This window comes from Lactuca serriola, chromosome 3 (assembly GCF_051521515.1).
Source record: "Lactuca serriola cultivar US96UC23 chromosome 3, Lser_US96UC23_V15, whole genome shotgun sequence".
NCBI lineage: Eukaryota > Viridiplantae > Streptophyta > Magnoliopsida > Asterales > Asteraceae > Lactuca > Lactuca serriola.
This window is the reverse complement of record NC_136410.1, coordinates 170,031,146-170,047,363: the sequence shown is the minus strand read 5'-3', so window position 1 is coordinate 170,047,363 and position 16,218 is coordinate 170,031,146. Positions and strand designations below refer to the sequence as shown.

Below are 16,218 nucleotides of genomic sequence, written 5' to 3'. Positions count from 1 at the left end.
AATTTTAACCTAACAATTCAATATCAAACAAGTAAACAATCAATTTATCTAACAATATAAGTATCTAACAAGTAACAACAATTTAACAACTAATTTCAAGATAAACAACTATTAATTTCACCTAAACAATAAGAAATTTCATAAAAAAAAGCAACTAATTTGAATAATTTTATAAACCTAAAAATATAAATACTTACTTGTTTCATTGTAGGATTGAAGAGAACAAAATTGAAATAGTTTGGAGAGTTGGAGCGAAATTGAAATAGCTTGGTGCAATGGAGCTTGGGAATAAAAATTGGAATTTTTTTTCTCTTCCTGTTGATGTTTCCGTTGCAGCTTCACAGAGAGGTAGAGACGAGCTTTTTTTTTTTTTTTTTTTTTTTTTTTTTTTTTTTTTTTTCTTTGTACGATTGTGCTTATGGCTACACCCATAACTAAGGAATTGGGTATTGGGTTTAAGTGGGTTGTGGTATAATATTTTATTTCTAGCTTGGTGGTGGGCTTATCTAGTCTTAAAAGTTGGAGTTGCACTTATAACTTTTTTTTGGGCAACAGATATATATATATATATATATATATATATATATATATATATATATATATATATATATATATATATATATATATATATATATATATATATATTACACTTGTAGACAAAATTGGAGCAGTGGCCTGGGACCCCATTTGCTCTAAAAAATATGCCCAATCGATTCGATGGGTGAAGTGAATCGAAATTGTTGTTTCAAATTTAAACGAGGGATTTAAAGTTTCGATGGTTTTCAGTGAGATGAAAAAGGATTGAAATTGGTTGTGGGTCGAGTTGATCTTTTCGATGATGGCCTAGATGCGAGTTTCAATTTTTAGTGAATTTTCGTTGGAATCAATCTTGAAGAGGATTCAAGTATGAAGTAAAGCTTTGATCAATTAATTTTCATTGGAGTCTCGAAAGTGATTTTAAATGACGCTTTTTCGATCAAATGAATAATACGTGATTTAATTTTATTGGGATGACTTTCTTCAAGTTACATTTTATTGGGATGTCAAGGAAATCACATAAGCTTCAAGTACTTAAGTGGCTTATGAAACCGATTATATTAAATATGAGTAACAAAAAAACAAATTGACATCCACTTTATGCCTAAAAAAACCAAAAAATAACTTCTCTCTCGAACCAAAACCTATAAATTCTTTATGTCACATAAAACCAAAAAATAACCAAAACCCAAAAATTCAATAAAATAGAGTGTCACTATTCCAATCTTATAACTTAAAAGGGATAATGACTTGAGAGGGTAACCTACTTTAGTTTTTTGTCACATTTGGTCACTAAATTATTTTTCGTGCTTTATTAACCCTTGAACTTATTGAAACGTATACATTATACCAGTATGATCGGTAATAGCAGGTTTTGCCGGTTTCCGGCGTTGTTTCCGGCCAAACATAAGTTTTCCGGTCATCTTCTCCGATCAAACTCGATTTCCCGACGTTATTTCCGACAACATCTCTGTGAATACCCAAAATGGTCAAGAACTCTGATCTATTCTCCCCTTCTCTTTTTGCATGAACTCATGAGCTCCAAAACATACATCAGATCTCTCTCTGATCTGTGATGAACACACATATAAATACTTATCAGATCACTGTTCATCGTCTTCAACCTCTGGTTATGATGTTCTTAAGCAAACCTGAAATGATTTATTGAGCAAAACTTCGGTTTTTTGAAGAATAAAACCCCGAATTCGAAAAACATACTCAATCAAATCATCCATGGCAGATCTAGCAAAAAAAAAAACAAAATCATACTTGTATGTCGATCTAGTTCATGCTCAAAAAATATCCTTATGGGTTTCATTTCGATTTATAAACCCATAACTCAAATCTGAAGCGCACACACACACATGAACTCGAATCTGAAAAGGAGTTCATACAAGAAATTGACCTTTGGGATTTTTGGGTTTCTGATGAATGAACTTGAGTTCTTCAAAACTTCCTTCTCGAAAACGGATTTCAGATCTGGGTTTCTTCAAAAAAACAACGAGTTTGTTCCTTCTGGAAAATGGATTTAAGATCTGCCATGGATTTGTTCTTCAAAACTTGATTTATGATCTTCAAAAACCGATGAGTTTGTTCCTTTTGGAAAAACCCCAATTCGAAACCTGCAAAATCATTTCTTCAACAAAATCGTTTCAATTATGGGTTACTTGAACAAAATCATATCGATTTTTTGGGTTTCTTGAACATAACATTTCAAGTTCTAGGGTTTTTAGATGAAGAACACACTGAAAAATGAAGAACAGATGCGAAGAGTTTCATGAAAACACGTATGGTGAGACAAAATTACGGGCCTTCAGTTCTCTGAGCTTTTCACATGAACACATATATGGTGAGACAAAATTACGTTTTTTGTTGGATTTCTGTGGGTTCTAAACTTATTTTTTTGTAGGTAAATCAATAATATTGGTAAGGAAAAACTCACATTTGACTGGAAAAAATGGTCGGGGAAGATAACTGAAGATGTCGTCGGAGGTAAAATACGCCGGAAATGTCGCCGGAGGTGCTCCAAAATAGGTTTTACCTGCTATTGCCGGTAATAATGGTGTGATTAAGACAAAAATACAAGTTTAAGGGTTAACAGGGCACAAAAAATAGTTAAGTGACTAAATACGTACAAAACATATAGTTAATTACCCTTTCAAGTCATTATCCCAACTTAAAATTTTGAAATGTTGGTTCTTTTACGAACATTTCCATAAATTTAAGTTGGTGCCTCAAATAAAGCAAAAATTACCCTAAAATCTCTGAAAACCCGCCGTATCCTTCTTTGCAAAATCAAGCTCGCCTCTCCTTCCCTCTCGCCGCCGCAGGGAGAGAGAAAGAAGGCTGCGCTAAGCCTGCCGGAACTTTCGCACTTGCAGGTTGCCATTGTTGACGTTTCCATCAGTATCACCTTAAACCCTAAACCTCCTATACTTATTTCAAGTGACTCTACCATGTCTGCGAAATGGCGAGCTTTACAGCATCGTCATCGCTACACTTACAGCGCAATCGTCTTTCCTCAATACTACAAGCAAAGTCTCAACGACTTCATTAACTTGTCTGTATCTCAAGACCATGATGTATCCACTCGTTTGTTCTACTCACAACTCAATGAACTCGTTTCTCTCAACTCAACCTACGCACAACTCAGTCACGCTAAAAAACTCGCCTCCGCTTTCACAGAGCTACTTAAAATCAGCAATGAAATCGTTGTTTCTCAAGCGTCCAGATTCTACCTCGAGATCCTGTTCCTCGAAAACTCTGTACCATTACACAGAACTCTGGTTTCTGTTCTTGCGAAAACTAGAGATTTCCAGTCTGTAATCGGTGATTGCTTCCGATCTCTATGCGAAGAGTATGCAGATTTGAATGGGAATGGAAATGAAAAAAGGAAGAGATTTTGTGTTTCACGTGTAGGTCTGTCGATGATGAGCTCCCCAAAACTTGGGTATCTAGTGGAAGTTGTTGAAGAATGTGCGATTCTGATGAGTTTAGATGTGGTTTCCAGTTTGAAAAGTGTCGTTTTAGAGACTAATGATTGGTGTAGGCCATCACCAATCGTTATGGAACAATGCCAAGAGGCTTTATCTTGTATCTATTACTTGCTTCAGCGATGTCCTTCAAAATTCACCAGTTTGATTGGATTACATGATTCCAATATCATGGAGACGATCCTCACCACCATTTTAAGTATTTTGAAATCTGAAGCGTTTTCAAGGGATTGCTTCGTGGCTGCAGGGGTGAGCTTTTGTGCAGCCCTACAAGTGTGTCTCTGTCCTGAAGAACTTGGATTGTCACTTATGGAAGGTATCTTTCATCATTCTTTAACTCCCAGCAACTCATTTCAAACTGTTGTCATGAAGATTCCATACAAAGGGAATCTGTTTTCAGAAATTCAGAGTTTCTCTCTTCTCAGTAGGCTCTGTTTGATTAGAGGAATCCTAACTTCAATCCCTAGAACATTACTCGATACTCCTTTTGAATGTGGTTCTAAAGATTGTGAAACGATACTTTACAATGGCATCTTACCTGAGTTGTGCAAATATTGTGAGAATCCAACCGATAGCCACTTCAATTTTCATGCATTAACAGTGATGCAGATTTGTCTGCAACAGATAAAAACTCTGATACAAACCACTTACATTGATGATGCAAAGAATCATAATCCCATTTCAGATGACATAGGTGCCCGTGTATTAAGAATTATATGGAACAATCTTGAAGATCCATTAAGCCAAACTGTGAAACAAGTTCATTTGATTTTTGATATCTATCTAGACATACAATCCAGTCTCCCTTCAACAAATGGAAAAGATAAAATCCAATTGTTCTTAAGAAAAATTGCTTCCAATCTTCTTCGAATGGGTGGACGTTGTAAGGGTAGATATGTCCCATTAGCTTCTCTTACAAAAAGACTTGGAGCAAAAACGATTTTAGAAATGAATCCTGATATGATGTTTGAAACTGCATGGGCATATGTTGATGATGATGTATGTTGTGCTTCCACCACTTTCTTGAAATGTTTTCTTGAATCTTTGCGTGATGAGTTTTGGAGTAGTGATGGAGTGGAAATCGGGTCTAGAAATTACCGAAACGCCCTTTTGCCTCCGTTTTTACACGGGCTTGCTTCTGGAAACTCAAAGCTAAGGTCAAATTTAAACACATACGCGTTTCCAGTGATTCTTGAAGTGGATGTTGATAGTATATTTTCAATGCTTTCTTTTATATCTATTGGAGAAGAAGACACTTTACTCTCTTTTACAGATTCAAACATGAATCTGAATCTCACAGTTGAACAAAAGGTAGCTGTTCTTGTTTCACTTCTCAAAGTTTCACGTTCTCTTGCTTTGATAGAAGGAGATATCGATAGATTCGAGAGTTCTGAAACAAATACAGATTACGAATATGCCCTTGTCTGTGTAAAGGGTATAAAGGTCAAAGTCCTTGTGAACTGGCTAACCTTGGCTTTAACTCATGTTGATGAGTCTCTTCGAACAGATGCAGTGGAATCCCTGTTTTTAAACCCTAAAACAGCAAGTCTTCCATCTTCTTTAGAGCTAAGCATGATGAAAGAAGCAATGCCATTAAACATGAGATGCTCCTCAACATCTTTTCAAATGAAGTTAACAAGTTTGTTTAGAAAATTCTTTTCACGTGTTAAAACTGCATTAGAGAGACAAATCAAACAAGGAACATGGAAACCTAACAATGGGAACATTCTTTATAAAGAAGAAAAAGATTCCAATTTCCAAAAAGCAGAAGAACTTTTCCATTTCATGAAGTGGTTGAGCACCTTCTTGTTTTTCTCATGCTACCCTTCAGCTCCATACGAGAGGAAAATAATGGCAATGGAACTTATCCTCATAATGAACAACACTTGGCCGATTTTACAAAAATACCCTTCTGAAACCATAACTCCATATGATGCGAAATTCACATCACCCGAATCAACTTTACTGCTAGTGGGATCAATTGTTGACAGCTGGGATCGATTAAGAGAGAATTCCTTTCGCATTCTTCTCAATTTTCCAACTCCACTTCCTGGAATTTTGACCACAGAAAAAGTCAAAGATGTAATTATCTGGGCTAAGAAGTTAGTTTATAGTCCTCGTGTTAGAGAAAGTGATGCTGGATCATTAACAATGAGACTTATCTTTAGAAAATACGTTTTGGACCTCGGATGGATTGTGAACACATCTTCTAATGTTGTTTTCTCATCTTCTTCTTCTTCTTCTGATGATAATGATTCAAAAACTTGTTCCAATTCTCCTGTTGTGGAATATGTGACATGTCTTATTGATTGGTTGCAATCTGCTGTTGAAATGGGAGAACATGATCTATCTGATGCGTGTAAGAACAGTTTTGTTCATGGGATTTTGCTAACACTTCGTTATGGTTTTGAGGAGCTTGATTGGAGTTGTGATAATGTTTCTGGAATGAAGTGTGCGTTTGAGAAGCTTCTTGAGTTGATTATGAGAATTACTTCAATGGCTCTTTCTGTGGTTTCGGCTGATGCGTGGCATATACCTGATGACATGGATGAGGATGACCTTGTGGATGTTGATGATGATTCTTACATGTGGGGGGAAGGTAATGCTGACGTGGATGCTGAAAAAGAAACGAATGGGTCAAAATTGGTGCAGGATGTTGGACCTTCTGATCAAGTTGTTATGGTTGGTTGTTGGCTTGCAATGAAAGAGGTACTCAATACTCAATACTCAAGTATTCATTATCTAAAACTTGTTATTTAATAGGGAAAATAGCACAAAAGTCACTAATTTCACACCAAAGTTCTAATTTGCCACTGTGTGTGTGTGTTTTTTTGGTCTCAAATTTGACATTGTGTTTTCCATTTTGTTACAATTCTGACCATTTTACCGGGTCAACTCGGTTGTCTGCCGACGTGGCATGATGATATGTGGTTTTGATGACGTGCTGACGAGTTAAAATTGATTTTTTTTTTCCACAAAAGACATTCAGTTTTCACTTTTTTCAATTTTAACACAGTTTTAATTCTTGTTTCAATTTTGACACTCTATTTTTTTGTTCTCTACATTGAACCTCGTTTTTTTTTTTTTAAAATTTTGTTCAATGTTGACCATTTTCCATTTGAAGCCGTATAAATATTTTTTATTACATTTTAAAGCGTGTAAATATATATATATATATATATATATATATATATATATATATATATATTTCATTTAAAAACCACATTTTTGTATAATTACAAGGTTTTTTTACATTAAAGAAAATTGGAAGAAAATGATGTTCGATTTGGAACAAAAAAATAGTGTCAAGATTGAAAAAGAAAAATTAAAACTTAGTGTGAAAGTCGAAACAAGTGAAAACTTAGTGTCTTTTATGGAAAAAAAATTCAAATTTAACACGTCCCACATCATCATGCCATGTCAGCAGGCCGTAAAATGGTCAGAATTGTAAAAAATTGGAAAAAACACAATGTCAAATTTGAGAAAAAAAAAGGTGTCAAATTATAAATTTTGGTGCGAACATAGTGACTTTTATACTATTTTCTGTATTTAATATCATGTAATCAGTTTTAATGAAGTTGTTTGTTATGTGATTCTCAGGTGAGTCTTCTTTTGGGAACTATTATAAGGAAAATTCCTTTGCCTACATCAGATATATCAAAGGATTCGGATGATGTTGTGTTGGATTTCAATCAGTTAGAGACTATTGGGAATCACTTTTTGGAAGTTCTAATGAAAATGAAGCATAATGGTGCGATTGATAAAACAAGGGCAGGTTTTACTGCTTTATGCAATCGATTACTTTGCTCAGATAATCCAAGGTATGTTTTTGGAATTATTGTATCTGTTTGTTTTGGATAGAATGGAATGGAATGGAGGATTCTTAATGGAATGTGATTCCTTTCCATGGAGGAGTATTGTTGTTTTCTTTTCATTCCTTGATGGAATGGAATTATATGTTATTACTAGTATAAATTACTTTTTTATTTAAATAAAACTTAAATAACAACGATATTTCATAACTTCAGTTAAATGACTTTTTGTTATTTTTTGCTATACATAACCAAAAATATTTATTCATTATAATTTTATGGTAGTTAATTTTATTCAACTTTTTCTGTAAACAAATTTTTCGAAGTGATGATTAATTTTTTTTGACAACTTGAAATAAATATAGTATATACATTTCAAGCAACATGAAATACGCTTATATGCATTTTATTTAGCGATATATCCTTATTCGAATAAAGTTTTGTTTTTATAAAAAGGTTAATCTTATGAAAGACCTTATATTTTGTGTTTTTTCCCGATTAAACCTCAACTTTATTTATTTATTTTTCCTGAAAAAGACTGTATTTTTTCCAAATAAAACCCTCAATTTTGTCTTTTTTTTTCCCCAAAAAAACCCTAACTTTTTTAGTTTTTCCGAATAAAACTCACATTTTACAAGAGCTTTTGAAAAAAAAAGGTTTTATGCAGAAAAGTCCCATTATTTGGGATTTTTTTTAATAAAGTTCTAATTTTTTTTGAACATATAAGTCCTGATTATTTAACATTTTGCCAAAACTAATGAAATAGTCTTTTCTTTTTTTTTTTTCTTTTTTTTTTCTTTTTTTTTTTAATTTTTAATTTTTAATTTTTAATTTTTTTTTTTTAAATTTTAACAGGAAATGAAAGATTATGTGATTCTCCCAAAATAATGAGACTTTGTTCAAAAAAATACATTTACCACTTTATCAAAATTTTTTCCAAAATAACCAGACTTTTCTGCATAAAACCCGAAAAAAAAAAGTAAAAGGGCCTGATTAAAAGAAATAAAAAAATCCAAGGTCTTTTTCAGAAAGAAAAATAAAGTTGTGGTTTAATCCGGAAAAAATTCAGATTGTAATGTCTTTTACAAGATTAATCCTTTATAAATCATATATACATTTTTTTTCTGTATTCATTTATTCACTTTTCTATTGTACATAACAAACATGAATTGACTCATTCCATTCCTTTAACAAACCAAACATGATAATGAAATTCACCGATCCATTCCCCCACCTCCTTCATTCCATCATAGAAAGAATCATATTCCTTTACACATCATTCCATTCCTTCCCTAATTCCATCGTTCTAATTAATTCCATCTTCACATTCCAGACTTAGCAAATTACCAGAATCATGGATGGAACAACTAATGGAAAGAACAATAGCCAAAGAACAAACAGTAGACGACTTACTAAGAAGAAGCGCGGGAATTCCCGCTGCATTCATCGCCTTTTTCCTCTCAGAACCCGAAGGCACACCAAAACGACTCCTCCCACGCGCTTTACGTTGGCTAATCGATCTATCCAACAAATCCATAACCAATCAAAACGGATCTGGATCTGGATCCGGATCCAAATCCGACCCAAAGATCCGAGACGAAGGCGTGATTCCAACAGTACATGCGTTCAATGTTCTTAAAGCAGCGTTTAACGATACGAATCTTGCGACTGATACTTCTGGGTTTTCCGCTGAGGCTATGATTATTTGTATACGATCGTTTTCTTCGAATTATTGGGAAGTTAGAAACAGTGCGTGTCTTGCGTATACAGCTTTAGTTCGTCGAATGATTGGATTCCTTAATGTGCAAAAACGTGAATCTGCTAGACGCGCGTTGACTGGCCTTGAATTTTTCCACAGGTACTTTAGTATTTTACCATTTTACCCTTTGTTACACCCATGAAATGCCATTCTTATTGTTATTTTTATTCTTCCACCGAGTATTTTATGATTTTAATTATGTTTGTTATATTTTAGTTATGTACACCCTAAATTAATCTAAAAAAAACCTTATTTTTTGTATTTTTTCTGGATTAAACCTAGAATTTATTTTTTGCTTAAAAAAACCTTGTATTTTTTTTTCTGATTTGGCCCTTTTAGTTATTTTTTGCCAAAAAAGTTGTGAAGTGTAAGTTTTTTTTTCGAGAAAAACTAAAAAAGTTGAGGGTTTATTTGGAAGCATTTAGAAGGTTGAAGGTTTTTTTCGGAAAAAAATACAAAGTTGACGGTTTTTCTTTTTGGAAAAAATGAAAAAATACAACTTTTTTTCAGGCAAAAATAAATTTGAGCTTTAATTTGGAAAAACACATAATGTAAGGTTTTGTTTTTATTTTATTTTATTTATTTTTTTAATTTTTTTTTAGATTAACTCATATTTATATTCGAAAAGTTTCTGGTGTTTCGATAATGAAGATTTATCAAAATTGATTATTTTGAATATGATGTCATTTAGGTTGGATTAATCAAAATCATCAATTCTGATAAATTTTAGGTAAAAAAAATGGAAAACCTCGAAATATATATATGTATAGGATTTTTAAGGACAAAACGGTGATTTTACAAATTTAACAAAAGGGTGGTTAAAATAAACGACACGTGGACCAGAATCAATTAATGACTAAATAAACCCAGTAAAAAATTGTCAGACCATTTTCGTAATTCACTAAAAAAATTATTTATGTTTTTTTTTTTTTTTTTGTGTGTGTGAAGGTACCCGTCATTGCATCCATTCTTATACAGCGAACTAAAAATCGCCACTGAGCTGCTAACCACCGGCTCACGTGACCTGGCTCAAGCCGTGCACCCAAGCCTATGTCCCATGCTAATTCTCTTATCCCGGCTCAAGCCTTCAACAATTGCAAGTGAATCAGGAGACGAATTGGACCCCTTTTTATTCACCCCTTTCATCAGAAAATGCTCCACTCAAAGCAACCTTCGAGTCCGTGTCCTTGCTTCACGCGCTTTAACCGGTTTAATCTCAAACGAAAAACTCCCCCTCATTTTAGTCAACACAGTCAACGACCTACCACCTTCCACAACAAAAACAAATCCCATTTCTTCGAACACAACTCACGGCTTACTCCTACAACTAATCTCTCTTCTCGATATCAATTGCAGAAACTTAATAGATTCCGAGAGAAAAGATCAGATTTTAGATGAGTTAGTTGAAACCCTCGTCACACGTTCTTCCATCGCCTGCCCGGAAACCCGCCCGAGCTGCCCGACGATTGTTACGAGTTTCTTACGGGTTCTTGATGTCATGCTAAGTATTGCGAAAACGTGCGATGGAAGCAAAAGCTTTGGCAAAATTCGCGATCTTCTTTCGGATTTATCTTCTAGAAGCTTGGATATGGAAGCTTCTTTTGGATTACCTTATTTCGATCCAACAATATCCGAATGCCGAAAACAAGCTGCCACTTCGTATTTTAATTCGATCCGACAAGAATCACAGATTCAAGATCGATTAATCCGGTGTTTTTCCGATCCATCTTATGAAGTTCGAATCGCAACGTTCAAATGGCTTCTTCTATTTCTTAAAACCTCGGAATCCAATTCCGGATCCGGAGTCTTGATTGAGTGGATGAATCTCCATCTCCATACGGAAATGGTGAATCTTTTGTCTTTAGAAAGGAATCACAAATGCGTTTACTACATTTTAAAGATACTCTTCGCTTTCCACAAATCATCTCCGGAATCAAGATTCCCGGGAATCACCGATTCCGATTCCGTACTCCGCTTCTGGGAGATACTAGTTTCATTATACAAACTCACCCGACACATGAAGACCCGCGAAACGATTCTATGTTGTATGGCAGTTTGTGTAAAGCAGTTTGCTATCATGTTCATGAAGAACAACCATGAAGTGTATGATAGCATCAGCTACTATGTTGACCTGGTCAAACTACATTCAAATGCGTCAGAGCCTGTTAACATCCGGAAAGCGGTTTCTGAATCGATAATTGCATCTGGGTTACTTCAAACGGTTGACTTCATCGGTCAACAAGTTGACTTTGATCGGGATCTAGACACTTCCATTATTAACATGTATGCTTCTAGAACACTTGATCTGTGGTCTGTGTGTATAAAGCTTCTAGAAGACGAGGATGTTTCTCTTAGAAGCAAACTGGCAACCGATGTTCAAAAGTGTTTCACAAAGGAAACATACGGAATCCCGAGCCAAGTTGATAAAGTGATAATCTCAAGTTTTGAGTATTTGACTTCGGTTTTTGGTCAATGGGTTGACTACTTTGACTACCTTTGTGATTGGGTGTTAAGTGGTTCAGACAATGTTGTGTCACGTGGGGATCTTGTGAGACGTGTTTTTGATAAGGAGATTGATAATCATCATGAAGAGAAGTTGCTTATTTGTCAGATTTGTTGTTTGCATTTGGAGAAGCTTCCGGTGTCTGGAGGTTTGGATTTGTTGTACGGGTGGCGGAGGAGATTCTTGCAGCGGTTTATGGTGGTTTCCGGCGACCTTGGCGGGAAGCAGGCGGTGAAGTGGATTGGCGGTTTGGGTAACCATAAAGATGTGTTTTTGCCGGTTTATTCAAATCTTCTTGGTGTTTACGCTTTGTCACGGTGTATTTTCAAGTCAAAGTCAAACAGCATTGGTTCCGATTCCGATTCCAATTCCAATTCCGATTCCGGTTCCGGTTTCAGTTTGTCAGAAATGGTTGATCTTGGAGATGCAGTTAAACCGTTCCTTGGTAACCCTCTCATTCATAACTTGTTTTTATCGGTTGTTAGATTATATGAGGAATCATCGGGTGAATCTGCTGGTTGTTTGACCGGTGAGTTGACCGGGGATGAAGCTGGGTGGGATCGTTTCGATCCTTATTTTCTTCTTAGGTAAGAAAATTTATATAATTTATGTGATTTGTTTCTATGCATTGCATAATTTGATCCGGTTTTGCAATTATAAAGTAACGAGAGAAAAATGGTTGTAAAAGTGGAACGTTTTAAGAAAGAAAAATATCCGACAAAGATTTTATTCTCATGTTTTTATCAAAGTTTGGTTGAATAATATATTACCAAAGCACATACTATACACCCAAAGATATAGAGAGAAAAGTACACCTATAATCACCAATGAGCTAAAACACTAATTAACAATAAAGTCAAAAAACATTTTGGAAGATGAGACTTGTTTAGGAACTTTGGACAAATCATGACTTGAAATAGAGATGTGTATGGATCCCATCCTTAATGAAATATGGAAATATATGTTGTAGCAGCCCATATATAATGAGAGTTTGCTACCCAAATAACCCAACTTATCAACCATGATTCACATTTTACATAATACGAAATGAGACCCCAAAATAAACCAATAGCACACACAAAATGACACCTTTTAAGAATATAACTTTGGTAATAGATATTATTTCTCTTGACTTTTTATACAAAGTCACCACTGTTCTAAATCTGAAAAATGAAAAGCAAAACAGAAATTAGTAATAACAAAAACATTAAATAATCACAAAACAAAACACAAAATCAGAAATTAATAATAACAAAACCAATAAAACCAGATGCAGGGAAGCAACCAAGCAGGTTCAAACTTAAGCAATCAATCCAAAGGAGCAATCGTGGAAAAACACAGATAAATTTCGGTAATGGTAAAGCTGTAAAGGGATAAGGGAGAAGGAGAACTGAAATATTATATCACTTTGATATCTTTTTGTTAGCTTACCACCGTTAACAGGGGCAACTCAAACAATTTAGGGGCTCTAAGCGAACCAAAATTTTGGGGTCCTTTAGCCTTTACTATACTTAATCTAGTCTGTAAGTCAATCCATGCTGCTGACTCATATTTTCTCTTAGACATGATTATTAGTTATTTGATTAATTAAAACAATGAATAGTCACCGACACACCTACAAATGAACAAACTATAAACTTGAAGTAATGGATTATGGATTAATAGAAATACCCGTTGCCTTGAGAATAGATGATATATAATGGAAAGCTCAAAATTGGAAAATCGAATTCGGTCCAACCTTGATTCTATATTCTGTAATAGAAAAAAATATAAAAGTGAAGATTGTCTTTTATTTATTTATTAGTTTAAACTTGCGGTTTTTAGTTAAAATGAGAACTCAAACTTGCAGGATTATATTAGTTACAGCCGATTCAGTAAACACAAATTCATAAAAACACAAGATGTAAACAAATTATGGTATCAAGTGAAAACATTTTTAGGTATCATGTAAGTTGTTATACCTTGTAATGATGCTAGAAACCTGTAACGTTCTATGATATTCCTAAGGATACCAACAACGCAAAAAAAAAGAGTGGAAACACTAACTCAAAAATCAAAAATCAAAAATCAAAAATCAAAGAGATAAAAATCGAGAATAGAAGGCATAAAGTAAAAACAGAAACGAATAATAGAAAAATTTGCAATTAACCCTGATAGATACGAGAAGATACCTTGAATCATCAGAGTCTTTAGAGAAGCCAAGAATGGATAACGAAGAAGAACATAAGGCATAAGCTATTTCAGCTGTTCAGGAATCACCGAATCAAACAACCTTTCTTTCACTCTTCAACAGTTCAAGAACGAGATTTGTAACGACCCAAAAATCAAGGGTAAAAATTTCATTTTTAATATAGCTAAAACGTTGATACAATTTATTCCAAATCATCATTAAGTAAAATATTTATCAGAGTCCATCCCAAAATCATTGAATGCGGAAAACATGGGTGTGTGCATTGCGATCATACCGGTCCCTTCTTTTCCAAACCGATGATATCTGAAACAATAAACAAAACTGTAAGCACGAAGCTTAATGAGTTCCCCAGAACATACCCCACACAATCCACATAACCATATAGTCCATATCAGCTATAACAGCTACATAAACCGTAACAATTGCATAAGCATGTATATATACATATAAAGATGCCATGAAAACCCTCCAATGTCTTATTCACATACTCACGTAAATCATATCAACTACACCAGCCATGCATATAAACATATAGGGAAGACCTGGAAACCCTTTAGGGTCTTACACCGGGTGCCATGGGAACCCCGACATGGTCTTAGCCTAATGCCTCGAGAACCCCTCGAGGTCTTTGACCTAGGATGCCAAGGAAACCCTCCAAGGTCTTACACCTAAGTGCCTTGGGAACCCCCCGAGGTCTTGACCTAGGATGACAAGGAAACCCTCCAAGGTCTTACACCTAAGTACCCCGGGAACCCCCCGAGGTCTTCCATGCAAGTATCACAAAGACAACTAGCATATCACGTACCACAAAATCAATTAGCATACCGCATAATCACTAGCATACTCCCTATCACATAACCAGCTAACATGCCACATAATACAACTTCAACTAATGTATCACATATCATAAAATGGGCCGACATTGGTGCCTTAGACCCATTGGTATGGTGAGGAGACTCACCTGACACTACTGAAGCCCCACATATAAAACCCCAATGCTGGTTGACAGGTTTCCGAACTGTCAACATCAAACAATACCCAATTAATAGGTGGTTCCTAATGCATAACCACAACTCCATACTTAGGGTAAAAGACTACTTTACCCTAACTTAGCTTTATTCAAACCAAGGCCCAATCCAAAGGCCTAAAAGTCAAACTATGGATCAAAGCCCAACATATGACCCAATTTTCCAAATTGGGCCCAACCTTTACATGGTCTCATTTAAAGGCCCGACCATTTTGTCCAGTCCTGTAACATCCAGATTCTAGGGTATGTTATATTATTTATATATTTTGATTCAATCGAAGGGACTCGGCGAGTTGGTGGATTAACTCGTCGAGTAGGGGCGCGATCAGGCGACGTGTTTAAATGAATGGACTCGACGAGTCGAGCATTGGATTCGCCGAGTCGGCGCTGTGGACGAAAACCCTAATTGTCCGGGTTTGGGACCTATTTAAAGAGCCTTAGGGTCTTCAATTGCGGCTATCCTTACCCTGGAGAAACCCTAAATCATCCTTGAGAGCTTAGAGAGTAAAGAAGAGCCATCTTGAGCATTTTGGTGTGTCATTTCTAAAGAGAAGATGAGATTTTAGCAAGAGGGACCAGAGGGGGTTGATGTACTGAGGTTATGAAGCCTGGAGCTTCACTTTGAGGTAACAAATCGGACCATTTCTCCTGTTTGATGTTGATTTCATGAATCTAGGGTTTCTTAACCATTCTCTTTAGAGGTTTATGGAATGTTTGAGGTCCCAATGTGGAATAAGCCTTAGATCTGGACCATGGGAGGTCCAGAGAGTCCCTTATGTTCAGCTTTATGCAGTCACATAGAGAGTTTGAGCCTAGGTTTCCATTTAGATGGCTATTTCTTCATTTATGGCTCTAATCATGATGCATGGACATAAAGTTTGGACCTTTACGTGATTTGTGGGTGCTAGAAGGATAGATCTACAAGTTGGTGAAGTAGATATGACCTCAGAAGGTCAAATGAGTTTGGTCATGGAGGAGACTCGCCGAGTCGGATCGAGTTTACCCGAGTTTCGTGATCAGTGGAGACCCGACGAGTTGGGTGGGCGACTCAGTGAGTCGAGTGAGACCTTGTGAGGAATCTGATTACGCATGTGGACTTGCCGAGTCGTTGCCTGACTCGACGAGTCTGGTCAAAGTTGGACCGTTGACTTCCGTTGACTTTTAGGGTTTAGTCAACCAGTGGACTATTGGGCTAGGGGAGGGGTAGAATGGTTTTTTACCCTTCTGGGAAGCATAGTACGAGACTTGTCTAGCCTTTGAGAGCCACTGCTGATTTAGAGTTATTTATTTATGTGATTAGGCGGCGGCTAGATCGGTATTTCAAGTTCGAGACTTTTCGAGAATTACCCGAGGTGAGTCTTCTCAATATACGTTACCTTGAGTCGTAGTTATGTGT

The 16,218-nt window shown here is 35.6% G+C and overlaps 1 protein-coding gene across 1 annotated transcript; it reads left to right on the top strand.

Moving 5' to 3' along the window:
- Positions 1 to 2,787: 2,787 nt before the first annotated feature.
- Positions 2,788 to 12,339, top strand: LOC145093358 (thyroid adenoma-associated-like protein). The gene is made up of 4 exons (XM_079031468.1): positions 2,788 to 6,239; positions 7,131 to 7,351; positions 8,676 to 9,200; positions 10,050 to 12,339. The coding sequence occupies exons 1-4, from the start codon at positions 2,994 to 2,996 to the stop codon at positions 12,193 to 12,195; spliced, it is 6,138 nt and encodes a 2,045-aa protein (XP_078887594.1). The 5' UTR covers positions 2,788 to 2,993; the 3' UTR covers positions 12,196 to 12,339.
- The last annotated feature ends 3,879 nt before the right edge of the window (positions 12,340 to 16,218 follow it).